General features: G+C 37.0%; 2 protein-coding genes across 2 annotated transcripts in view; one reads left to right on the top strand and one right to left on the bottom strand.

The window, feature by feature from the left end:
• Positions 1-9,076: 9,076 nt before the first annotated feature.
• tuft1 (tuftelin 1) lies at positions 9,077-22,505 on the top strand. Its single transcript, XM_015380518.1, has 12 exons — positions 9,077-9,271; positions 15,412-15,489; positions 16,758-16,862; positions 16,952-17,038; positions 18,068-18,118; positions 18,249-18,335; positions 19,021-19,131; positions 19,207-19,430; positions 19,920-20,025; positions 20,118-20,201; positions 20,321-20,415; positions 21,896-22,505. The coding sequence occupies exons 1-12, from the start codon at positions 9,212-9,214 to the stop codon at positions 21,966-21,968; spliced, it is 1,161 nt and encodes a 386-aa protein (XP_015236004.1). The 5' UTR covers positions 9,077-9,211; the 3' UTR covers positions 21,969-22,505.
• Positions 22,506-24,023: 1,518 nt separating this feature from the next.
• The window catches only part of LOC107088402 (uncharacterized protein C1orf43 homolog), a 4,997-nt gene continuing 1,574 nt past the window's right edge, over positions 24,024-27,446 (bottom strand). Inside the window, exons 2-7 of the mRNA XM_015380545.1 lie at positions 26,867-26,968; positions 26,673-26,781; positions 26,538-26,591; positions 26,288-26,454; positions 25,182-25,240; positions 24,024-25,052 (exon numbers count right to left, since the gene is read on the bottom strand). Coding sequence (XP_015236031.1) covers positions 24,836-25,052; positions 25,182-25,240; positions 26,288-26,454; positions 26,538-26,591; positions 26,673-26,781; positions 26,867-26,968 — 708 coding nt within the window. The 3' untranslated portion in view covers positions 24,024-24,835. The remainder of the gene's footprint in view (positions 25,053-25,181; positions 25,241-26,287; positions 26,455-26,537; positions 26,592-26,672; positions 26,782-26,866; positions 26,969-27,446) is intronic.

Genomic DNA, 27,446 nt, shown 5'->3' with positions numbered 1-27,446 from the left:
GATGATTTTTACTGTGAAGGGATAGAAATGCTGCCTCCTATTAGATTTACTGTAGCATAATCTTATTGATGTCTAGTAATTCTCCTACATTCATTAAGGTTGGACCCACCTAGTGTTGATTGTTGTCCTGCAGGCAGTTTGCAGCTCAAACTGCACCAGGTGTAAACACCGTTTAGACAGAGAGCCTTATTAAAGTGTTTTTTACTCTTGCAATAGAAAACAATGGCCAAAAACCTCATCCGCCAGCTGCAAACCGCTGCTTATTTGTAAAAGCAGTTTAACTACAATGCATCTCTTTGTATTATGCAATGAAACCTGTAAGCAGTGTCATGCTTTTCAATTATAAAAAAAAAACTTTTTTTCAAGTTATATTAATCTTTCTTTTTGAATTGTATTGTTTACACTTAAAACAACTGTTTAATGATAAATCATGTGTAATGTTTGTACTTGAATTTTCAGTAAATCTGGAAAATGGTACTAGATGATTTGTACAATGTAAAAAAGAAAATGGTTTAAACTGTATGTTAACTGGAAACATCCTCCACTTACTGTACTAAACAAAAAAAGATGTCCTAGTTTTCTATCATCTGTTAATTTAGCTACAATAAATATTTTATGTTAAACTGTCTAGTTGTCTTGTTCCCAAGTACACACACACACAGCAACTTGCTGACTTTATCCAAGCTATTTGATAAGATCTCCCTCCTGTTCCAGTGAATTTCTCTGGAAGAGAGCAGATTACAGTCGGCATTAACAAATGTGTCCAATAAAAGTCATAAAGCTACAGCAATTTGTCACAGTAGCCTCAAACTATGGCAGTCACTCCAGATATGATGGCAAAAAAAAAAAAATTTGCTTTAAAATAATAAGGTGAAGCATTATGGCACTGGACGGAGAAATGTTCCGTCGCTTTTAGAGCACAGAGAAAATGAAAACGATAGGCCATGTTTTTTTTTTGACAGCATTTCCCTTTGTTGTTCAAGCATGACGCTGGTGACCTTAGATGACATTAAGCACAAAAATCCAGTGCTGCTTATAGTTTCATTTTGCAATATTTTCTTAAGAGTTCTTTAAGTTACAGGAGCTCTGATCTAAAACCTATGCCCAGGTTATAAAAGTAGATGCACCCCTTAAATCATTCCAATGATTAATAAACTTGCAACCTTCCAGTTCTTACATTAAGCTCTAACATGCTGCCATAGATTCAAACAGAAAATAGTATCATTTGAATCGTTAAGCAAAAGAGAACAAGTTTCTATTATATTTCTCCATAATGCAAACCTGTCACAAAAGCAGCAAATGAAGGTTATTGTTGAGTAGCCAGATAATCAAAGGAATGAGGAAATTCAGTTACTATCTGCCTAAATGAAAAGTGCTTATCATTTAGGGGGAAGAATACAAGTTGAGACATTATTTGTTCCCAATCTTTGTGTGAACATCATATTCTGAGCATCATTAAAAAGAAAAAAACCTAGACTACTGATACAGTTTTTCTTCAGAACAGCAGTGCTTGTTCTCCTGAAATGACACCGCTTGCAGAAAGTGACTCTCACCATCTACGGTACTAATGGAAACAGAAACATAACTCTTACAGACTGCTTTGCATGGAAACTCAAACATCCTTTTAAGGCACTTTAATCTTCTGTTGAAGGGGTTCAAGTTCTCACTGAGAAACATTTAAAAGTTCCTCCTTTAATTCAAAGCTAACCCTGACAATATAGGCACAAATTTTTATCCGTTTAGAATTAAGTTGAATATAATAACAGACTTTGGGTATTTTATTATTCTGTGCATACATTACACACAATACAATGTATTTTGAAACTTAAGCAGTTTATTTTTAATCAGTGACTTTTCAATTTAATCCCATCCAAATGAAATGAAGACTCCAGTCCAAAGACTATAATTTCTGCTACCAGAGTTATTAGACTGTACAACAAGAGTTTGATTTAGATAAACAAGAATTCTATATGTATCTTCAGATTCAAGAATAGTATTAAAATAAAGCACGACCAGGTCTCCCAGGAGAAATAAATGCAATTACAGAAATATTAGTAAAACAATATAAAAAAACATACCTGGAAAATTTATATCAAAACTCTACAAAGCGTGATGGCTAACAGCAAGACTACACACAATACATAAAAGATAAACGGGAAAAGAATTAGGAGTGGAAATAAGTGACTTGTGGTACGATATTTGAGAGATGCAACAAGGTACATCTAGTTCGAGAATATGGAAAAGATTTTGTTGGAAAATTATTGTAAGGTTTTCCATAACGCCCAAGAAAAAGAGAAAGTTCAGACTACCCCACACTATGATGTACCTGAAACATGTACAGTTCTATAGCTGGGATGCTAAGCAGCAATCACCACACCAAAAAATGACCTATATTTGTATAAGATTCTGTTGGGAGCCTCAAACAAAGGCAATTGCCCAGAAAAGGTACAATGCCAACTCTCCACCATTAGATAACTGGAAAATCTAGAACATAAAAAAACTCACATACTGTTAAAACATCAACAATCAAAATGGGAAAACCTGTGGGAGAAATGGACAGTATACAAAAACTGTTGAAATAATTGTCCCTAACTTGTGCATACACCAGTCACTTTTACTCTTCTTTTTGTTATTTTGCTAATGTAATAACTGGATAAAAAAGGAAAAGAAAAGGAAAACAATAAGTGAAGGGAAAAAAAGGTTAAAACTATTGGAACTGTGACAAATGACCAAATTAAACCCCAAGTTTATTATACAAGCAGGATGATAAGGAAGTTGTTGGGAAGATGTTCCATTTAATAGCAGCATACCAAAACAGGATAGAATACTTTCTCTAAATTTATGAATTATTAAACTCAAAAACAAGAAATAAACATGGACTCTTCCAGCAGAGATAAACAAAAACCTAAAAACTGGCTGAAGGTAAACAGCAGAGATGTGGAAAACTTGCTCTGATAAACAAGCTGAAGCTGATAATGAAAGAGTGATTTAGAAATATGCAAAGCTTGAAAGGAATGGAATATTCCCGCTGGCTGGCATTGCAAAGAAAACTGCCAGTAAAGCAGGAAAAAAACTCAACGTTAAAAAAAATCCCTGAAGTTTGCAGGAATGCTGCTTGACTTGAACACAGATGAAGGTATTTTATTGACAATAACTGAACGATCCAACTCCTTCGGCCAAGAGTGGTTTTAAGAAACAACAACCAGTAGGAGATTTAGTTTGGTAAATCATTAAGCTCAAAAATTAAATCTCTTAGACTAATACTTCTCTGGTAATACAGCAGAATAAACTAAAATACCATTGTAGTTTGTTTTTGTAGAGCTGTTTTCCATCATAGCTGTGATTAGAATTACAAACACACATGCCTTTGGCTATTTCCTTTTTCAAACCTCAGGTTTTCTAATTAACTGAGCTTTAAATTTTGGGGTGGGAATATGAAATTGTGCTTTTTGAACATCTGCAAAAAAGAACAAACTATAATCTAAAGTTATATTTGCTGGGATTGTATAAAGAAGAAATGTTATATTCTTGTAAATGGGAACTTTTCTCAAGCTAAGCTAATGATTTACAGGATGAAATCTGTTCTCTTACCTATTAAAAAAACATAGTCCAAACATGAATTCCTTTTTTCACTTAAGGAAATGCCCTCCTTTGCCTGTTAGAGAAAAAAATGGTGGTGTTCATTTTCAACCTCTAACTTTACAACTCGTGCATACAGCTGTGTTAAGAACTTTGCATGCAATCTGTTGTTTTTTCTGCCTTGAATCGATTTTAAATATTCATTCATTTTCAACGAGTTAGGTCAGGGCTATCTAGGAAGGAAGCATCTGGAAAAAAAAAAAAAGAAAATCTATTTCTGGCTATATGATAAGAACATGCTTTAATGAATGTTAAGTTTTTCAAACCCAGCATCACTTTACCCACTCTCAAACACAGTGGTGGCAGCACTATGATTTGGGACTATCACCATGTCGATGTTCAACTCAATGCAGAAAAATGATCCCACACACACTTCAGGATAAAATTCAGGTTCTGGATCTCACTTCCGTTCAAATGTGTAGACAATGTTTGAACTAGCTCTGCAACAGGAAAGCCACCAATTTTAACACCTTAACCAGCCCTACGAAGGGACATTTATCAGAATTACATTTTTGATACAGCAGCTAATAGATACCACCACAACAGGCATCTATTACAGTAGCCATTGCACCTTTGAAATGACCCTGTCAAGCATTGCTGCAGCTACTGATTATTTTTGCTAAAATAATTTGTCATTTATTATTTTCAATTAATTTATTTAAAAAATTGTAATATAAAGTGTGCTCCATTGGAGACTATATGGAAACGGCTCTCCATAAAACTATGCCACTTTACAGATTTGGCATATTATAGAGTTTGTATAAGCCACCCATGTTGATTTCTAAAGGAGTTGATTATTTCTATACTTTTTATATATTCCTTTATCACTATTAATTGTTTCAGCCATAGTGTAAAGCTTAGGTCAGTTAATAAATCACTTCATAGAAAATGTCTTCAAAGCTGCAACATATTTTACAGAAAAGATTTTAGATTGCAATGTGATTTTATTTTAAATACATGTATTCAACTCAACTATGTAATGATCTGGGGAACCTTTTTCATCGAGTTTAGGGTTTCATTTTTCAGGATGTAACATTTCTATGGGTTTTGCTTGTTGCAGTTCTAAAGAAGATGAAAGTCAGCTGCCTGAAGTGATGTCCCAGCTTCTAAGACCCAACATCCTTTTTGGCACTTTGGCTCACAGAACAGTCTCTTTCAGACTGTTTTTAGTCTTTATCATTGAATCTGGTTATTGAAAGACCACAAAGTAAGTGTATTTTTACAGTCCATGCTGCTATTGTGTGGCATTCAAAGCAGGAACAGGAGAAGCATTTTTTTAGTCCTGTTTGTCACGAGATCACCCTAGAAGCCTTTATTCTAAGCTGATTTCTTTGGCATAAAGTCTGACGTACAGTGTTTACTATGATCCAACCCTCACTATGCTGGGGCAGCCAAACCTGCACAGCATTAACACTTTGTGTACATTACCTGTTTTGTAAGACTACAAAATAGCCTGGTACATACTTTCCATGGGCAGGACTGGGTTTCCATATTCCAGCTTTCGAGACACAACTGTTGTACCTGAGAAGTCTTGGCCAAGACTTGGGTGTGTGTCCACTTTTGTAATTATTGTGGGTTTGCTCTTACAAATGTCTGCTTTTGTCATCTAGTTGTAAAGTGTTTCCATTTGCCTCCAGGGCCTCTGTGGTAAGAAACCATAAGTCTCAACGGCCTGCAAAAAATAAAGCGACATGTCTCTACCTGCCCTGTGAGAAACTCTTGAAGCTGAGGATTGGAGATCAACTCTGTCATCATTCGAACACGTCAGTGCTATAAATACCAATCCTTTTGATCAACATGTAGGCTGAGATGATGACAACACAATAAACCGATGAAGCAACATTCAGGAGGAAAAAATGAATAAACTCCAACTGTCCCACCTGTACTATAGTCCTGATTTTATAACAGCATACAATCCGGAAATTATCTAAGTTGACAGAAAAATACTGAAGTCATGAACTGAAGGGGAGTCCTGGTGATTAGTGAAATTAGTGAAAATGGTGGAAAATCACTTTCCTTCCTGTCAGACACAAAAGAACAGATGACATGAGTTAAAGCATGTTTAAAGAAAATTATGTCATTGTGTCATGACCTATTGACTCATGGAAAAAAAGTTAACCTTTTTTCCCACAACGACTGTTTTCATGTCTGACTCCATAATGTCTCAAATTCAGATTTGAAACTCCCTTTTAAGGAGAATATTTTCATAATACTCAGTTTTGGCTCATTTTCTGTTCTGAATTTGTTGTTTTTCAGCTAATGTCATGTTTTACTCCAGTAAACTTCCAATTACTAAATTACTAAAGGCAATTATTTCAATAATCGATCATGATTAATCCACATATTTGCTTCCCTCCAATATAAATGTACTTAAAAGTCTTAAGCTACTGATTGGATAATTTCAAGATTAAAAACCAGGTTCAAGTCCAAGCCAAGACCTGCAGATCGTGATAATGTGGCTCTGCTTTTACCAATAGCTGCCTCTGCTCTTAGAGTCCCTCCAACATTAGATAAATTTACAACTAACTGATGTTTTCAAAATTTTCCCTTTGCTTTTTATGACTATTTCCTGCTTAAAGATAATTAAAACACTACATTTGAGATCAGAATATTACATCCAACCAAAAAACAAAAACATTGTAATACAGAAATATGGGCCTAATGAAAAGCGTGTTAGAAAGGATGACTTTTTCAATGTTATTTTTAATCTTATAAACAAGTCTCAATGGAACAAATATGATAACCTATTTAGTATAGGTGTCTATTAGAAAATATCAACCAAAGGGGCATTACAAAAGTAACCCTTTTCTCCCTAACTGTTTAAAAGTCATAGTTTAAATTGGCCAAGGAGACTGCTAACATTCACCTGTATCTCTATTTTTTTTCTTCCTTGGATAATTTGCATTCCTACTCCGATCGGCCTCACCATCTGCTGTTCCATCCCATATCACCTCTAAACAGAGACACCAATGTATGCAACCTCCTTGAATAACTGGTTTGTGTACCTCTTTATTTTCAGAACCAGACTTGAATGCACATGAATTAGGATTCCCACAACAGTCTGGTGTCTAAGCTCTGGATCAGTGTGTCTGAAAATAGTCGGATGCAAACGGTTGCCTCTATTGTTTGTGGGACACATCCCAACACGCAGCTCCGAGGTTTGACTGTGCTGTGGTTTGGAGGACATAGCACATGTAGAGGAGTATCATTCCAAATGATAATTGATGCATAAAAAACACCACCCACGGTGACTTAAAATACAGCCACATTCTTGCCTGGTAGGTCATTAAGTTGAAAAGTTCTTAAAAGACTTTAACTAACCAGAATAATCGGAGTGATGAATGCTTTTTTTTCTGGAGCTCTATTCCGTGTTTGAGTTTCATGCTTTGTGTGCAACTCCAAGCATTTGTTTGCGCTTCAGGTGCCATTATTTCCTTTGGTCTCTTTGTGCTGTAAGAGCCGACAGAGGAATGCTCTGTTTGTTACTTTGCACTGTCATCTTGTTCCTGTAAAGTGACCTCAGTCTGAGCTGGAAACATGCTGGTCAGACTGTATAACTGTACCCAAATCACAAAGAAAAGTATTAAAATAAGTTCTGAATCTGATACATTTTGCACAACTTTTAGACGTTTCCCGAGCATAGCACCCAATGCTGAGTAGTGAGTTTTCACCCTGGAGGATGCGCTCTGTAAATTTTCAGTAAATTTAAAGTGCAAATTCCAATTTGAACCTGTCAGTACAATTTGATTTACTTGACCAAAAGTTAATTAAATGACCCCTTGATTTAACTACTGGTTGTGTTACGCTTTACTGCAACACCTGTCATCAAGCCTTTGTAATGATTGCCGACGAGGTTTTTACATTGCTGTGAAGGAATTTTCTTGTCTTTTTCTTCTCGTTAATCTTCCATCACAGTTTTCTGACAGAGCAGAATTTTTCATTGTATCATTTACAGCAATATGTACCATGCTTAACCGTAGATGGGATATTTTTTTGATTGTGGTGTTAGTTTTAGGAGAGAAGTAACAGGATGTGCATCCCTTAAAGCATTTAACAAGTTCACAGGATAAGATTTTGGGATTAAGTATTTGCTTTTTGGAAAATATGGGACACATCATGTTCAGCAGAGGGGTTTGTTAGAAACATTTCTAGAAAATGCTTTATATTTCCATGGTTTTTATATAAAGTATAAACATAAAATACACTTTGTAATAGAGATAACTGGATGGTGTAGATGTTGCCTGTGTTTTCTCTGGATCTCCAGAAAGAACTTTGGTAGGTTTGTCACTTGTGTTTTATGCATTTACAAGGAATTTGACTTGGTGTTGACCATGCAGAGAAATCAGAGACATATACAGAATACAGGATATATACAATAAACAGGTATATACAATATAAAACATACAATATACTATTTATCTACCTTATATATATAAGGATGGGTAGAAACTGTTCTTTTGGAGTGAGGATTTGGTCCTGCACTGAAAAAAATAATGCAACCGTTTTTGGCATTTACTTAATCATATTTAGTTACTTTACTGTCAAGTAACTAAATATGATTCAGTAAATGCCAGATGTGGTTGCATTATTTTTTTCAGTGGACCGCAGCATCCTGCCAGAGGGAAGTGACTGAAATAGTTTATGGCTCGGGTGCGCTGGATCAGCCACAATCTTCCCTGCATGCCTCAGAGTCCTGGAGGTGTACAGATTCTGGAGAGATGGAATATTCTAGCCAATAGCATTTCCCTCTGGTTCTCTCTGGTTCTGGTTTTGCTGCAGCTGCAATGGGCTTGAGTTGTTGTGACGTAATTCCCCACTCCTAAATCGACTTCCGGGAAATAATTAAATACTGAGCTGCACCTTGGCCCCTCATAGTAGTTGATACTCTATTTATAAAAATGGCTCATTGTTTGTACAGGTCAGTTTAATAATAACAATAAATAAATAAATACCGAGAAAAATAGCTGACATACTGACGGAAATTTAGCCCATAATACTTTTAAATAAGTAAAACGTATAAATCACAACAAAGACAACCATATTTTTTGCCCACTAGTCGCATATTTAGTGCCTCTAAAATCACAGTTTGTTTCCACTGCTTTGTAATGTGAGCAGCCTCTTTAAACCGGCTCAGTCAGGCGTTTAACTTTTCTCTCTTAATAATTTAAAGGGAAACTCGACACCTCCATTGGTGGCAGCGTGTCTCTTTGTATTACATGATGTTATTCTTCATACTTTAAATTTTCTCTGCTTGGACCTGGGAGCTCCTTGTTCCAGAACTTGCTCTACCGGTGGCTGCAGCTTTTTCTGGGCCCTCCCTTTACAGTCCAACCCGTTTTATTTCTGTTCCCTATTTGGCTGTTTCGGTCCGTTTGCTGGGCGGGTCTATATGTTTTCTGTCCCACTCCCACTGTGACGCGCTGAGAGGAGTTATCGTCATTCCACAGAAAAGCCAGCGTGGGTTAGAGCGAGACACACTGTGGAAGATCCGCGGAGAAAACAGCGGTGTTCCTTTATTTATTTCTATTTTTATTTTGTGCTGTAGAGGTTATTTATTAAATCTAAGAGGAAAATGAGCGGAGTGACGAGAAGTCTTTGCACCATTGAGGACATCAGAAACAATGAATATGCTGTAAGTTACTTCAAACATTATTTCAGACAGTTTACAACTTTATTTATATATGTTTAATACCCTCTGTGGAAAAAACTAGTCTTTTTTTACTTCTTTTCTTTTACTCCTTTTCTTTTTTCATACCTTTTTGTTTTTTTCCTAAATCAGCTGCCTTGATTTACATTAAGTGCTTTAATTACTGTAAGGTAATTAAAGCATTAGGTCAGAATTAGTCCAGATAACATCCTTGCCTGTGACAGGTGCCTTCTGGTCACATAGTGGAAGAGCTTACATTTCCAAGCTGTTGTGACAGACAGAGAAGGCAGCCCAGGTTGTGCACTTTGTCCACCACCTGTGCAGAGACGGATTAAAAAGCACACTAAGTTTGCAGCTTCTGCTTTGCTGAATGTATATTTTTAATTGCTGCAACTCTTGTTCAACATCAGTGAGGGGAATATGCTCTTCGCTCAGGGTGTGTTTTTGTCAGGGGGAAGCTGGAGTATCCTCAGTAAAAAAAAAAAATTATGAAGTTATAGGCATATATGGTTCAAATTAAGTGAATATTTATATGTCCAGTTAGGAAGTGGGTGCATTATTACTAGAGATTCCATAAAATACAATTTAAGATATACCTGAAATCATTTATGCATTAAAAAAGGTAAAATTGATTTTTTTTTTTTTTTTACTTTTTTGGGCATTAAGCCTACATGAAGATTATCCAGTTCTTTTTATGAAATAATGATCACTGATTGGGTTCTCATTGCTAGAAACTCTTGGTTTAATAATTTACCTCACCCTGGAAAAACAGACTACTTAGCAGCACTTTGTTTTACGAGGTTGCAGAGTAACCTGACATTTTCACCCTTCATCTTCCACCTTAGCGCTCTCCCGCTGAGCTCCCATCAGCCCAAGCTTCATAAAGCTTTCACCTTTTTTTTCCCTTTTTTTCATATTTCTTCAGTGTGGACTAGACTGATAATCTGTCACCTTACTTGCAGAAGTATATCTAACAGAGAGACCAAAGTGTAACAAGGGCAGCACCTCTCACATATATAATAAACCGATAAACTGCACAGAGGAATGCGTACAGCTCCAATAAAGCCTGTGTTTATTCAGGTCGCTTTCAATCTATCAGTCATTACTTTTTTGAAAAAGGCAACTCTGCCTTAACGTCACACAGAGCACAAGTCAGCCCTTATCAAAGTTTAATTCAGCAGGCAAATAATCAGCCGCCTGCAGTATTTACATATCTGAACTCTGATGTGTTTATTGGAGGTAAGGTAAGAGAAAGTTTCAAAGTGGCTGCACTGAACAGAAATGTTAATAAATGGTGAGGGGTGAGCATTATTTTCATAAGTACCTAAACTACACATTTATTCAAAAGCATAAAACAAAAAGGACTGGCACACATTTTGAAAGAAAAAACTTCTCCACAAAGTAACTATTGAATTAGATTCTTCCGTTTAAAACTCCTCCCTATGTCCTTTATTTTGTCTAGTGAGTCTTTTTTTTTTTTTTATCATGCCCCCAGAGGTTGCAACCTCCCAGTTGAGCACATTCCCCATGTCTCTCCTCATTATTTGTCAGGAGAGACTGACATCACTGACTGGGAATGGGGCAAACATGACTTGCACTTATCTGAAATATACCAGAGCTCACCTGGTTTACTTAGAAAGTGAGGATTTTTAAGAGTGTTGTTAAATATCAAGTGTCTCTGTGTTACACTTTGTCCTGATCCCACAGCTTCTTCTCCAATTACATGAAAATACATGTTTGTTTGTAAACAACCTGTCAAGGTGTCACATGATGGCAAAGCAGGAACTAACAACCCAGCTTCCTGCGTCACTGTTCCGCTCATTTGGCATTATAGAAAAACCTTTCATTGTGTGCTTTACTGTGTGCATCAGTCAGATGGGAAAACTATATATAATGGCGTCCCGAAAAAACACTTAGGAATAGATCAACATAATTAAATGTTAATTATCTATTAATACAGATCTCAGGTCACTAAGTGGCTTTATAAATTAGCTAAATGTCCAAATATCTTACATAGATCATCTGATCAGATCACCTTTCTGTAGTAGATTAAACCTAATCAGCCAGTAACTGTTTTATTGAAAACTATTTTTATAGCCCATAAAAGTCTAGAGGAATAAAATCATATATTAATTCACTTTAAAAGCAGAATAGGATTGATTGGTAAAAAAAAACAAAAAAAATGTGTTACTAATATTTTAAAACAAATTTAAACAATGAGTTAAATAATTCTCATTTTAAACCATGCAGCTTTGATGTCTTTACTTAGCAATTAGAAATGTTAGCCCAACTAGCATTGCAAAACAAAAGTTTCTTTGTCATTTCCTTTAAATTTTAGACCCGTATGTGAACTGTGACATATTCAAATCGCCGCCTATTTCTACATCTGGCATTTCCCGCTGCAGGCAGAGATCGGCAGCTAAAACAAATAAAATGTTTCCTCTTTTCTACAATTCACTTCACCTTACTGTTTTCTACTGAAAGTCTCTCTCTCCTGATCTCTTGCTGTCTGGGAAAAACAGATGCTTCTCTGTATGATGCAGAAGAACTATTTCTACTTAGAACTATTTCTAAGTAGCTTCTTACTCTGCTTTTCCGAGTTATTGAATCACCCACAGATAATTAAAGCTGACTTTGACTCTTCCTTCTTCAGTAACAGCATTGTTACCGAAGAGTGTTGTCCTAATGACTTAGTTGCGCCTTTACTGTTTAGATTTCAGAGAACTGGTTAATTCCAGTCAGCATTTAGGATGGTTCAGGAACTTCAAAGGTTTGACTTTAGCCTTTGAGGCACTTCATCCACTAAGGGTGTGTTAATGAGGGCATTTATTTTACTGAGAAGACTGATGTTCTCTAAATAAAGCATGAGTTGCTGTCAGGCCCTGAAAGTTGCCGTAGGAGCTTTGATTCTTAGTTTTGTTGACTTACCTTTTTAATCAAACATTTCCTGAATTTTCTTAGAAATATCTCAGAGGTTAATTATTCTCTATTGGACAAAAAGTCTTTCTTGGTGCTCATATGAATGTCAACAGGGATGCTGATGAAAGAGCATCCCTCTTTGAATTGTTATTATCCTTATTTGAGTTTTGTACCAAAGGTTCAGGTAAAGGATCAGTGCCGGGATTTGATGAACCTGAAAAGATCATTAATTCACCTGCGGCTGATTTGGTGGATTATACCTGTCGGCTCATAGCTGAATTTATATTGTTGTTAGAAAGGAGACAAATGGGACATCTGTGCAACATGAGTGCAGGACAGACCAAAGATTTGATGCATGTTGACGTGTGCAGACAAAAGCTTTCCCTTTTCTTATTATGTTTTGGTATGTAACAGAGATCTTTAGGAGTTATGGTGGCCGGGTACATTCCCAGGTGTCTTCCCGCTCCTCAGGATGTTTACCTCAGATGATTTACATCCCTGAGTCCAAAACAAAAGCGTAGTCATGTCCTTTCGGCGTGTCCTGATCTTTTGTCCTCATTCAGGTACATTCTGTGTGGTCTCTGTGTCTGAGCTCAGGTTCATGTTTCTTTCAGTGGCCAGAAGCTAATGCGCTCTGCTTGTGTTTGCGTTGAAGCAGCTATTTGCGGTTCCCATCCAGCTGCTCGCTTTTGTCTGAGTTCATAGGAGGGCTAGTATTACAGCTGAGGGATGGAGAGCATTTTTTCCATGGCTGTGGAAATAAAAAGAGATCAGACAGGAAGGCTACCGTGTAAATGGCTCGTTCCAGGATGAGGATTATCAGAGGCGCTGGGGTTGTTGCACAGGGATGCATTCCTTCTTAACAAGTGTCTCACTGTTCCACACTTTGTCAGAGCCCTCCTCTATTCTCCTGACTTCATCAGTGCTCCCCAGCAGAGCTTTTAGATGCCTGCAATCCAAGTGGAAAGGATGTGTTGAGCAACAGGAGGTATTTACCTTCATGATGGTTCATTTGAGCGCAATTTATCCAGAGCCTTTTAGTTTTACCATGTATTTTCACCCCTTACTGCCTTTTCTTTTTATTACTGTTGGAACAGATAAGCAGCAAATTGAAAGGCTCTGCCAACAAAGCTTCTCTTTTATGACTGCTCCTTATCTTGACCTTACATAAAGACTTTATTAGTTGCTAAAAACAAGAGACAGGGGAAACAGGGTTTCCCTATAAAGCCACGCCTAAATTCACAATGGATTTAATTAAAGAAATTTGTCTTTTATGTTTACCTTTGTTTATGCTTAACAAAGAGAGCAACATCGACTGATAATCACAGGTCTCCATAAACAACAGAAAGCATTAAAAAAGCACTTAAAGTAATCTTGTTTACTGGATATCATACTATTAGAGATAGACTGGTGTTTTTTAATAACTTTACTGATTCATTTGTCACCAGTCTAACTAATCCCTGTTCTGTGCTGCCGGTATTACTTTTCCTGCCTCCATTTACATAAAATGGCATAAAAATAAATGTTACATTCGTTGCAATTTAAACAAAAAGAAAAACAGATCTGTATTAAAAACTTAAACAAAACATGAATTTGTAGCAAAAGGAGGGGAGTTGCAATGCTTGCATTCAACATGATCTGAAGTCATTGCAGCTGAATGCACTTTTGACTTAACTTATGCATGCACCCATCGGCTGATACAGGGAAGAAAAATGGTAATGTTGGCCAAAAATATCAGGCGGTCTGTATATCTCTACATTCTATGATTTATTGTCGAGAGCCAACAGAAAACTAAACCTAAGTATCTTTTAATATCTAAAAATCACTCATTCTCTGTTTTGAGATATTCCCTTTGTGTTTGCACAGTCAGCTTTTAAATTTTAGTGCATAAAATATAATTCTCACAGATTTTTGCAAAATAAAAAGACAAGAAAAAAAAACATGTTATGGTATTTTTTGTCCAAAAAAAACCTAGATGAGTTTATTGGTTCTTGCTCCCACTATACGAATCCCACCCCTAATATGAAAGACAAAAAGCAGGACTTATGTAACTTTCCAAGCTGTTGCAGACGGTAAAACAAAGAAAACACAGCAAAGCTTGACTATTAGCCCTGACCAGCTAAGGCACTGGGAAACAAATCACAAATAATTAAATACGATCAGTGGATTCCTCATAGTTTGACTGTTAGCGCACAAAGACAGACACCAAAGCAGAACATTCCTCAAATATTTGCCATTAGTAGAGCTATTAATGAGGCTCTGTTTCTGTGTTAGCCTTTCAAACTTCAGACGTAATTTTGATATCCTGCTGTATTTATCTTTGATAATGAATTCAACAATAGACACAAAAAAATCAAACATGCCGTGTCGGCTAGAGACACTTATGCAATGTCTGTGACCTCTTCCCTCACATCCGTGGAGTTAACCATTGACGTCGACCAAGGATCGCTTTAGGGGGGCTTTCCTTGTGCTGGAAAGAACACCCGCCCAGTAACATCCTGCTCCAGATATTTCCCACTAAGAAGTTTCTTTCACATTCCTTTTACCGTGGGTTGATCATTCAGCTTAAAATGAATGTATATTTTTTCAGATTGTTTAGTCAAATCATTTGATTTAATTTTGTACTATGCAGCTTTAGACAGCTGCACAGAATTTCATGATTAATAGTTTATGGATTTATAGCAGATGAAAGGAAAAAGAAGAGAAACCAGTTTAGTAAAAAAGTGCAAAAAGGTCATTCTCTGTTGTTTAAAAAGGACATAGAATCTGTGTCAGATTGATGATGATTATAGTTTCTCTCAGACTTCATCCTTTTGCTTATTTTACTCCATTGCCAGATTGTTTGTAGGATTCGTTGCCATGGAAAGTTTCTGTTTTACTCCACATAACAGTTTTTCCTTGAAACGCAGCCTCTGCTTCCAGCTGGCTGCGATCGTCTGCAGGGTTTTCACCTAAGTCCCTCTGACGTCCGCAGCGCACAATTTAAATCAAACAATCTGTCTCTGTTCAGGGCTGGAAAAAGTTTTGGTCTCTTCCTGACGCTCGTTCCCAGTCTTTTACTGGCTGCTGCCCACTTTCTCCCACCCTATGTGTATGACTCATTCTCTCCTCCTCTTTTCTCCCCTTTCTTATCCTCCTCCTCAAAATAACCCTCAATAAGACTCTCCATCACATAACGGACTCTTTCAAATCGTCCTGTTTTTCAGGAGGGGTGTAGGCGACTGCGGCTTACGCTGCACGACCAGAGAGAGGCAAACCGGAGCGCAGAGCAGAACCGTGATAAGGTAAGAAATTTGTAATTGTCTGTGTAACATACAGTATAGGAAAAATAAACAAAAAGCATGGTTGGAGTGCTGATGAGAAATGCTGCAGATAAACTAGGAGTGATTGGTGATTGTGGTTTAAGACCTGAGCTCTGATGGACACAAAGCCAAGTTAGGTCAATGGTTTTATATTTTAATAAAGTACTGATCCATATCCCTGTATTCATATTACAAACACTTACTGTAGTGGATTGGCTTCGATATAAATGTGCTGAAAGGCATTAAAATTAGACGTAACCATGTGGCTTTATAAAAAAGTTTAAGGTATGAATCATTGGCTTTAAGGGAGATCAAATTAATTTACCATCTTGGGGTTCATGTCCCGGTAAAATGGATCCAGCTATACTGATTATCATGCTATTATACTCATACAGCTTTTATCCTCCTTTACCTTCCGCTTTCATTGGTTTTAATGTTGAAGTTGACTCATTATTTACTTAAAAAGGGCGGGCTCAGTTTTGTGTGATCAGTCCACCTTTATTCTAGGGTTTAATCAGAGTGGAAAAATAAATACAGAATATGTTTCATACATTTCTATATGTGTAGAATTATTTACATCCAAGTCAAAACATGAATCATGAAATCCATTTAAAACATGAATGAATAAGGGAGGAAGATCATGAGTTGCATATTTTGAACCTTATGCCTTACAGTTCTTGATGATTCTGAGGAATTAGCTCAGTCAGTTTAATGTGTCATTCTAGCACACCAGCTTTTGATATTTCTCATAATCACGTCACAGCAAACATTATTTTTTATTGGAGTTCTTCACACGCAGTCTGCTTGTCTTAGAGCAAGTTTTGCTCCAACAGACCCAAGGGGGCGTCCACAGCAGTGAGGTTACGTAACATTCCTGGTCTCTCTCTCTGTCTCCCTCTGTGCTCATGGTCTGGTGTCCACCCATTCCCTGGTCTGTAGCAGATGTTTATGGGCTGGTCTCCATAGAGATTTCTCCCAACAGCTCTGTCCTCCTTAAAATGCAGGATGACACTTATCAGGTCGTTTGCTAATGAGGGGACAGTATGTTCCCCTTCTTCTACCAGTTAACAGTTTAATTACATCACGGATGCCGACATTCCAGACCGATGTTTCATAAGGATTATTTTAACTCCTTCAAATCCTGTGTTGCAATGTTGATGATAAACAGCTCCTCTTGGATCAGGCTCAGATTTCACAGATTTTGAAAAACATTGCCGCTTTTAACCTCCTCTTGCTTGCCTCCTCTTTAGCCGATTGGACGAGCTTACGCACTGGTCCAGCCGGCCAGCGACAGGACAGCTTCGTACCCGGAACCGGTGAAGTCGAAACGAGAGGAGCAGGTGGAGATCATTAAGGTGTGTGTCACAGATATGGATGTCTGGTGTGTGGGAAGGTGTTTGACTAGACGCTGGCGTCTGATATCGATGTGCCTCTTTGTTGCCAGGTTTATCTGGAGGCCCGCAGACAAGAACAGCAGAAAGAACAGGAGAACCTGAAGATGCTGTCAGATGAAGTTTCACAGATACAGGAGGTTAGTGAGTGAACCATGTTTGTCCATAACTGGTTTATAACAATGACGCTGCTGTCCTCCAGCATTTTTCCTGGATTCTGCAGCCTTTTGCATATTTGGATCATTTAAATAACCCATCTGCCACACATGCTGCTTTCTTCTTCCTAGTTTTATCTCAACTCCATAATTTCCTGCTGAGATAAAAATGGCAGAAGTTAAAATATCCATATAGAGGAAAAAATTTAAATGTCAGAAACAAATGAGGGATGCAACAAAATATGCCTGTTGAAGTGTCAATTGTTTGTGTATCTTTAATTTTCTCCTTTCCACCTGAACTTCACTGCATTTCATAGTTTTATACTGCACCTGATAAGGTCCAGTTAGATTTGAAATGGATCTGTGTGTGTCGTAAAATAAAATAAAAATAAAAAAATGCATTTTTTTCTTTTTAGGAGCTTCAATAATAAAAAAAAATCTTTTTTTTAGTCTTAATTACCTGTGAGGTTGTATATTTTATTCTGTAATATTAGATAGATTGTATGATGAAATGTTATTCATTACAATATATTATGATATTATGACAATATTACAGTATTGGCCAATATGTGCATGCATTGGCAGATTCGTTTGGGCATTCAGCAGCCATTCCTGTAGTGCATGTGAAGTGCATGCATTGTGTTTTTTTTGTTTTTTTTAATTAAGACTTGTTTAACAAATTTTTATCATTTTATAATGTAAATGTAGGAAGTGAAAGTTTTATCGGCTCCAGGAATCGGCCCAAGTATAGCTGCAGAACATATCAGCAGTTAGGCTAATGTCAAAATATTCAGCATCTGCCTTAAAAGACCTGTATCAGTCAATCTCTAATCTTAGTCCTGAATATACTCACAAATGGTATAATAGGAGTATATTATAATGTGTAACATCCACTTTTAGAATGTACTCTTAATTGTTGCTAATAAATAATGAAATTGAATCATTTGAAATGCTGCAGAGCTACAGTAGGTCTTAGAATCAGAATGGGATTTAATGAATTCATGTTTGTTGCAGGTGAGATACTGTCTGAAGAACCTGAGGGAGCAGATGGCAGCCAAAAACAAGGTAGCACAACTTTGCTTTGCACTGGCCTTCATCTCATCCTGTGTGCTTCATGGAATTTCCTTTCAACTCAATTATCATTCCTGCCATGGTCCTTTCTTTCCCTGCTGACTTCCTCTTTTTCTTTCTCCAGCCGCAGACAAACGGGTGGAAGGTCGGCATCCCGTTCAGAAAGAATGGAATGTCTGCTTCCAAAAGTGGATCCAAAGCTGATGGACAGGTGAGCGGATGAACTCATAAACTGAGTTCTCACAGGTGTGAGAAGCATCAACATGATGCTTCTCACACCTGTGAGACTTTCAGTGAATGTACTGAATCTTGTTTTTTAGCCTCAGTTCATAGAACATAGTGTGAGGCAGTCCCTCCCAGAGGCACAAACAGAGAGGGTATACGGGGAAAAGAGCAGAACAAAATGTCGCGAAAGCGTAAATGTTCCCTATATTTCCCCAGGGTGTGTGGGAAAAAAAATAAAAATTACAGTTGGAGCACGCTCTGTTCCTCCCATGTGTTTGTTTTCATCCGTTCTTCATTCCACAGATGCTTCAAACTAAAATAGTTTTGCTGCTGGGTCTTTGGGCCACACGTTTCTTCACCTCCACAACTGTCTGCATGCCATTAACGCCCTGTAGTCAACGATCAAAACAAGGCTCCTTTTGTTTACATTCAAGTTACAGTAGTATCTGAGCCACACCTCAGCCCCATCTCACACCTTACATGTTCAGAAACTAGAGGCCAGCTCCCGCCAGCTAAATGTTCCAGTGACGCGGGCGGACACGCCCGCTTTCTTTATGACAGACAGGCTCTCTGGGGTTGGACGAAACAAAAGCAGTTTTTATTAGGTTATCATAAAAACATGTGTCCCAGTGTAATGCAGCAAAGTTAAATAGTTTGTTGTTTATCTACAGGATGCAGATGAGGAAGCAGAGAGAGAGAAGCTGAGAGAGGTCAGCAAGCGTTTGTTTGCACAGCTGCAGGAGACGGAAAAGAAGCACCAGGAGGAGAGAGAGAGACTGCAGGTGATGCATAGCCACAGAGGTTACATCTCCTCATTATTAGTGCTGTCATCTAAAAAAGTTTAACTCTTTATTTAGGCTGAAGGCAGCAGGCTTAGAGAGTGTCTGAACGACAAGGAGGAGAAGCTGAGGGTTAAAGAAGAAGAAGTCGAGAAGAGAGACGAGCGCATTGAAGACCTGCAGAGGCTGCTGGGAGGGATGGAGCAGGAGAGCGCCGCCCTGAGGGAGACCATCCGCAGCCGCGAGGATGAACTACGCGAGCTGAGGAAGATCAGAGAAGAGGGCCACCAGGGGGAGCAGAGGTCAGCTTACAAACCTACACAGTGAAATACTCAAGTACTCTTAATCCAGTTTGACATTTTGTCAGGTTTTCAGCCTCAAATCCCAGAGTATTTTAAAGGGATTTTATTTTTCAGCTGAACTAAAAGTATATAATTGTTAAAAAAAATGGAAAGAATGTTTTTCAAACCTTTTCACCAACTTAAATTAAAAACCCTGCTTTTGTTTTCTGGCCATCTTACTCTGATTTTCTTAAATAAAATCTACGTGCCTTCAGTAGTCAGAGAGTTGTCCTACTGCAGGGTCTGAGGCCTTTTATGGCCCCTTACAGGTTTCTGGATGGCCTTGTCTTTATATTCAGTTTTCTCCTCATCACCTCTGAACCTTTTCCATTTTTTTAAACCATGATTATATCAGTGACATCCAAGTATAGAGGGCTTGAGTGGTACAAATACTTATTCACTGTTGCCTAAAAAGCACAGCATGCCTTAACAATCTGTGTGTATTTTTAGGGCTGAGCAGTTGGAGAAGGAGGTGGCTATTCTCAAAGAAAAAATTCACCATCTGGATGACATGCTGAAAAGCCAACAGAGGAAAGTCAGACACATGATTGAGCAGGTGAGAAACACAAACGCCAGACTCATTCTACCCATGCTCATATTTATGCAGGGTTTGCTGACTGTTTGGATTCTATGTTTGCTCGTCTTTAGCTCCAGAACTCTCGCATGGTGATCCAGGAGCGGGACCGCGTGATCAGAGAGCTGGAGGAGAAAGTGGCTTTCTTAGAGGCTGAGGTGAGAGCTCCTTCTGGTTTCTTCTCTGGAATATAAGCAAGAGCCAGTTTTATCTGGAAAGAGAAAATGCACTGCTTGGTGATACTGTAAATAACCTCTGAACCCTTTTGTTTGTGCAGAATCGAGAGATGCGTGACCAGATGGACTACTTCCTGGGAGGGCAAAGGTCAAACTCATATCTCTCATCAGAGCGCAACCCACAGATAATCTACAGGTAGCCTATTTTGTTCTGTATGTCTCCTTCTAAAGATTTAACTGACCAAACAAAATCACTCAAATAAATTCATCTTACTGTTGCAGCATAAGCTAACATTAGGAATGTGGTGAAAATAAAAAATTTTATTTTATCAGTGGGAAAACAAATTCCCCCCTTGGAAACATTTTTACGTAATGACAATTAAAACAATTCATTTTGACTACTAATTAAAAACATTTAGCCTTTTTACAATGAAAACATATAAATTTCATTTTGAATATAAAAGTCATAAATTAATGGAAAAAAGAAAAGATGTGTTAAATACATCTGACTATTAGTTCATGACTTCTTGGTTCCCATGGCTTTAGATTTAATGTGCCAATAACCATTTTTATAGGCCCTTTTTCACATTAATAATGATAAAACAAGCAGCATTGAAATACTGCAGATGTGTGTCAATCTCTAGAAGTCAGAAAGCGCAACAAGAAAGATACTTGGCTAACCTTGGGCATACTGCGGTATGTTTTTCCTTTTAAAATTCGCCAGAATCTTAGAATGCGGTTCCTTGTTTGGGATTTTACATTTCTCTACTATTATTCCTGAAATACCATTCAGTCAAGAGGAAGTCGTTACTCTGAAAAAAAAGTCAGATTACTGTTTACTAAAGCGGACAAAGACTAAGTCTGTCATTTCTTCTTTTTTGGAGTATCCAAAATTTGCAATGGAATTGTCTGCGTCGAGTAGAGAGCATTGTGAAAGTTGCTAAAACCTTTAAGGCACTAATGTAAAATGACACTAAATTAGAATTAGTTGAAATGATTATTTAGAAATTTAAAAAAAAACATGGTGGAAGATAATGTGGAGAGCAGTCTTTATTTTTTAACAATCTTGAAAAGATTAAGTTTTTAAGGTTGGGAAAGATTGCTAGATCCATGTTTACTTCCGTAAACATAGAGCATGCTTGCTTGAGGCATCATTGCGTCCTCTACTGTGCATGCGGAATACTTGCGTTGTATGAATGCAGTTCTCACACGAGATCACATACAAGTCGCATATATTTGGAAATGTGAACGGCAACGCAAAAAAAATCTGACTTCACAAAAAAATCGGAATTAAGCATTAAGGCCTGCAGTGTGAACGTAGCCTTAGAGTCACCATCACAAAGACCTGATATCAGTCAGGAGGAAGGGGTTGAATTCCTCCATAGCTTGAGAAAAACATTCCAAAGGATTTGACCCAATTTCCTGAAATACTAATAAAATGTTTGTTGATTTGAAATCTGAGTTGAAATCTTAAAAAGCCTTTTCTTCTTAATCTGGCACAAAACAAATAATGATAATCCTGATAATCCAAACTGACCAAAAGGAAGTCAGATTTGTCTTAATTTAATGTCAAACACTGAGCAAAAATGTATTTCTATTTATTTTAGGTTGTATGATTCATTCCTGCTTTCCTTTACTATGGAGGTAATCAAATTCTGTTCCTCTTCTTGTTGCAGTAAACCCCTGAAGCCATCATCGTCCTCTAACAAGCCACTCCCCTTTATCAAAGTCATCGAGATCAAGTCATGAAGCAACAGAAGAACCAGAACCTGCAGGCTTTTTTCAGACTGAACTCAGACAGCAGCTCTGTTGACGACATCTTCAAATGAATTAACATAGGGAGGATCTGAGCTGAACTTTCTCAAACTGTAACACCTTTGCTATAGCTGCATTTGAACTAAACCTCTTTTGAAGGAACTGAGGAGTGATTAGCAGCACCCACTGGGTATTTGACTAATGACTGTATGTAAGTCGGCTTTAATGTAGATGCAATAGAGACTCAGACGTACATTATGTGTTTGCTTTTAGTTTGAGCGAACGCTCTGCTTGTTCCGCCCCATTCCAATATTTTTATCCCGCAAATGAACTTTGAGTTTATAGGGTTGACTGTGCAGTTTGTTCTTCTTCCTGACCACATCACGAGGCTGTAATAAAGAAATGTAGCATCTATGTTTTGTTGCTTTCCAAACTGTCCTGATAGATCATGTTAGAATCCTTGACTTACTCTAAACTGTCAGTCATCTTTGGCTCTGTTCACTTCTATGTGTGAATATATGGTTGTTTCAGAAAAACAAAGCTATATTTAAAGAGAAATTTATAAAAATCGGATTACTATTTGGGCTTTCACATTGTATAATCTATTTTTTATAAATGTTTTACTCCCCCAGAAACCGAAGGGCACTTTATAAAGCTGTGAGGACAGAAGGAAAACTGAAGTTTTTATTTTTATTTTCAGCATCATCATCATTCCTCTAAATACATTGTGCATTTCACTTCCATGTCATTGTCTGAATCCTCACATTCTTTATGTACATATTTCAGTGAATGTAATTAGACTTTCTGCTTTGTATTTATTTATGCTAAAATAACAACTGTTTGATAGAAGAGCTTTTGTATAAAGTATGAGTCCTGATCTGTTTTCTCTCTGATTTTGAGAATAAACACCTTAAACAGAAACTCATCTATAGGTCCATGTCTTATCATTTTAGAGGGTGACAGCAAATATTTCATAATATCTGTGTAAGACGGATCATGGTTTAAAAACCTGTAAACACATCCTGCAGCAATAGAAAAACAAAACAAGGTTTTAGCTTTTGGTGGAAACTAAACAAAATATTCTGATGAAAATATTTAAATTCCTTGAAGATACATTTCAACCTTTTTTCATTACAGTGAAACTGGTGGATTACATTGTTAAGGGCGCCCTCTGCTGGATAACTTTTGCCATTACAAACCTGCACACGTGCAATGGATTTGCAGGTTTAAAATGTTTATGCACATAAAGTCCATGCAGATGCTTTGAAACATGTAGATAGAATTAAACAAATAAATCCATTGATATTAGTAAGATGGGAATCTGCAACAGGTTTCAGGTTTTTACTGCAAAAGTATAACCATTAAATGTTAACATTTTGATATAGGGTGCTTTTTTTCAGCTACTTTATTATCTGTATCTTAAAAAAAATAATATTGTGATTTGACTAAGGGCCCATTATCCTGGATCCATTTTATATTCATTCTTCTGTTAAAATATCATTGGTAATGTGGTATTTAAGATTATTTCGGCTGCTATGTATTTTACAATTTTTAGATAATGTATATGAGGTATAAAAATGATATAGTAACATTAGCTATCAAAAGAAAAAAATGTTTAAACACCCCTCTTGATAATACATTTTAAGAAAATAAATATAAACATATATAAATATCTAATGTATACATATATAAACATATGTATTTGTTTTTTTTCACTTTTGCTATGTTTGAGGCTTCATTTTATAGTTATAGTACAGAAAACCATTAATAACACTACAAATATATCAGATTAAAACATTGCATTGTTCCCTTAACTAAATCTCTCCTATTAAATACATTACTTATAATAATGTTGATTCTTTCACTTAATATTAAAATCTCTTAAATTTCTTACCATTACGAGGTTCTGTATGTTTCAGAGATAAAACTGCTTTAAAATTGTGCTTTCCTTTTATTTTTTTTTTAGGATTTAAATGTTTTTTTGATAATAAAAAAACAAAAACAAAAAAAACATGTAATGAACTTTATTGTTCTACACTAAAAGGAGATGACAAGAGACTGGCATTTCAAAGTTTACAATGTTTAGTTTTAAAATCAACATCATGACCTGTTTTTTGCATGGAAACATAAATCATAAACAACACAGGAAACTGAAAAAATATAACAATCAGGCATTAAACACTTTAAATACAAAATAAAACTGATGCCTCTCAGATATCAGCAGGCTTAGTGTGACTAAAGAAACAGTCTTCCCCTGAGGTTGTACCTCTAATCCAACACATATATATATAATCTAAAATACTGCTCCGTGAAATAACTGATTAAAAAAAGGCACTTAATTAAATTCCTGAAGAGAATTATGGCTGTAAGATGAGGCTCAAAGGAAATAAATCCATGGCTCAAAGTAAAAACATGAGAACGTAAACAAAAGTAAACATTAATGACATAAACAGAGCTATCTTTTGTTATTAAAAAAAAATAATGCACACGCTAGTTTATAACTATTAACTCTTATTTTCTACACACAGGTGGTTAAATTGAACATCTCTGCATAGGTGTTTACATTGTGCAATAAATACTGATTGTCCTATGCTGCATAAACATTTCAATAGGTGTTTTTCTTTTGGTCAAATCAACCCTACTTACTAACAGCTATTTTTATTTGAATGTTGCACTTATTCATGCAATAATACACTTAGGCAACGAGCAATAGATGTGCAGCATTCTGCAGTGCATGTTATATAAAGGCAGTGTGTTTTCAGCTTAATCTTATACCGTCAGGTGACAGTGAGTGAGGCACTAGGATTACAGGCAGTAGTATTTATCTTTGACCTTTTCTTTTGTTCAGACGTGTAAATATATCAGAGCGTGCTGTCCAGTGTGTTGTAGTTGTCTTTGAAGTTCTTCAGCTCCAGAAAGTGTCTGGGCCTCTTGTTGCACTGCAGCCCTGTAAATGTGAGGTAGGTGTTTTGGGTGGTGGAGGAGCAGCAGGAGGAGGAGGAGGGGCTGGTGGTGGCAGTCAGGTCTTTGGCTGCAGACTGGTGGTGTTGGCTCGGCGTGCCGCCGCGAGACTTCACGCTGAAACAACAGGAAAGGAAAGCAGATTTTTTTACTGCGCAATCCACATTCCTCATTGGGATTACCCATGAGACCAAAAAAATGAAAAATGAAAAAAGAGTGTAGTGGGGAGAGATGGAGTTTTCTCACATAGCGGCCAGCTCAGTCAGAGCCTCCTGGTACTTGATAAACTCTGCTTCTCCAAAAGCCTGAAAACACAAACAGGGACAGCATAAAAAAAAACTGAATCCAAAATTCTCCCCACACAATAAAACCTCCAAAACTGTTATGCTTTAGAAATTCAAACCCTTAATATGTCAGATTATGCTAGCGCAATAGAAGATCAATCTATTTTAAGGTGTTCATCTTTACTCCAAACCTAAACAAAAATACGTATCATGGGCACCTTGAGGGATTTGCAATGTTTCATAGTTTCTAAAGATCAACAGATAATGAAAACATTTGGGAAATGAAATATTGTGTCTATCAGCAAAAAGCACGTAAACATACAACAATCAACATCCCACCTGATAAAAGTTGAGTGTTTATATCAGGGAAAAGGCATTCCTGATGGGAGATTGCGCCAAACTTGGGAGGTCACTTTCAAAAAGATGAGATCACTACACTAAATCTATTTCTATGATTCCAAACAAACCATTTCTGCTAGCTTCAATCTTTTTTTTTTATTTACTTTTATTGTCATAACACTGTCACAAGTACAGAGCAACGAAATTAACTCTGCATTTAACCCATCCCCTTGGGGAGCAGTGGGCTGCCATTGTGCGACACCCAGGGAGCAGTGTGAGATTAAGGGTCTTGCTCAGGGACCCAGAGTAGCAGTCCATGGGAGTGAGTGGGACTTGAACCCAGAACGTCTGAGACCCATGCTCAATGCTCTAACCCAGTGGTCTCCGACCCTGGTCCTCAAGATCTACTGTCCTACAGATTTTAGATGCATCCCTGCTTCAACACAGCTGAATCAAATGATTGATTACCTTTTCAAGCAATTCATTTGATTCAGCTGTGTTGAAGCAGGGATGCATCTAAAATCTGTAGGACAGTAGATCTTGAGGACCAGGGTCGGAGACCACTGCTCTAACCACTAGGCCACCGCTCCTCTTTTAAGGATTATTTTTGATATAGGAAATATTTTTACATCAGATATATTTATTCATACTAACATAGAAATTTACTGCCTCACAATAAGTGATGAAACCACTTTGAAAGTGACATGTTGTATGAGAGAAGCTGCTGACCTCGGCCCCATGGCGCGCTCTGTTGTAGCCATCTAACACCCTGTCAATCGGAGAGTTCTGCTTGTCTCTCAGCTCGCTGTGGGAATTACGCAGCTGCAACAGCCAGGTTCGAAATCTTTTCCCAGTAACAGCTGTGGAGGCGCCACCCAGTTCACGGAAAGGCAAATCTAAAGGAAGCAATGTGAAGATGTGAAGATGGCAGATTTGAAGAATTAAAATTTAATTACAGAATTAAAAAAAAACAGATTACCAGTGTCCCGGACAGCATCTAGAGCTTTCATCCTGTACAGGTAGTCATCAGAACCTACAACAAACACCATAGAGAAACCTTTTTTATCATTGGGACCATTCCTGATGCTTTACAAGCTCTGCATGCATCACTAACCAGACTGTTGCCTCTGGGTTAGACGGTCATCGGCTGGGGACAACAAACGAGGCTCAAAGTGGATCTTTTGGACCTGACACAGTTTGGCTTCTATTAATTGTTTCAATTCCTGCAAGACCAAAACAACACATTAAAATGATTGATGAACAACTGAAATACCCTGCAGGATCAGATCTGTGATGAGCCTGTTCTACCTTAGGAGCATTGTGGCCAATGGGAACGTGAGGGCCTCTCCGAGACTTTATGGCAATACGCATTATTTGTCTTTTTACAAAGATGAAAAGCAAAACAAACACCTGAAAACAAGATAGAGAGAAAATATTTTTTTTAAACCTCACATGAATTCACTGGGAAATAAAATTATAAGACAGAACAATAAAACTATCTGGTGGAACAAAGAAAGTCTGGAGTTTCTGTTCAGGATGCGAGCAACAGATTATTTCTGGCGGTCTACAGTCTTTTTTCAAAATAACCTTTTTTTGGTACAAACATGCACAGTGAAAAAAAGGAAAGACGTTATAACACATTTAGTTAAAACTGTTAAATTATTTCTCTTTCTTTAACTACAGATGTTGTAGTCAATTTTTTGTTTTTAAAAAATGTTTTCCCATCAGGTAGTTTATTTAAATTGAGTCATACAAAAAAAATATTAAAATAAAAAATGGGACCTTGATTTACCTCCCTTTGATTCTATCAAAAAAATAAATAAATAAATAAATAAATAATACATAGCTATATATATATATATATATATATATATATATATATATATAT

The sequence above is a fragment of the Cyprinodon variegatus genome, unplaced genomic scaffold (assembly GCF_000732505.1).
Source record: "Cyprinodon variegatus isolate N-32 unplaced genomic scaffold, C_variegatus-1.0 Scaffold217, whole genome shotgun sequence".
NCBI lineage: Eukaryota > Metazoa > Chordata > Actinopteri > Cyprinodontiformes > Cyprinodontidae > Cyprinodon > Cyprinodon variegatus.
Note: the sequence above shows the minus strand (reverse complement) of the source record. Positions and strands in the feature narration are given on the sequence as shown.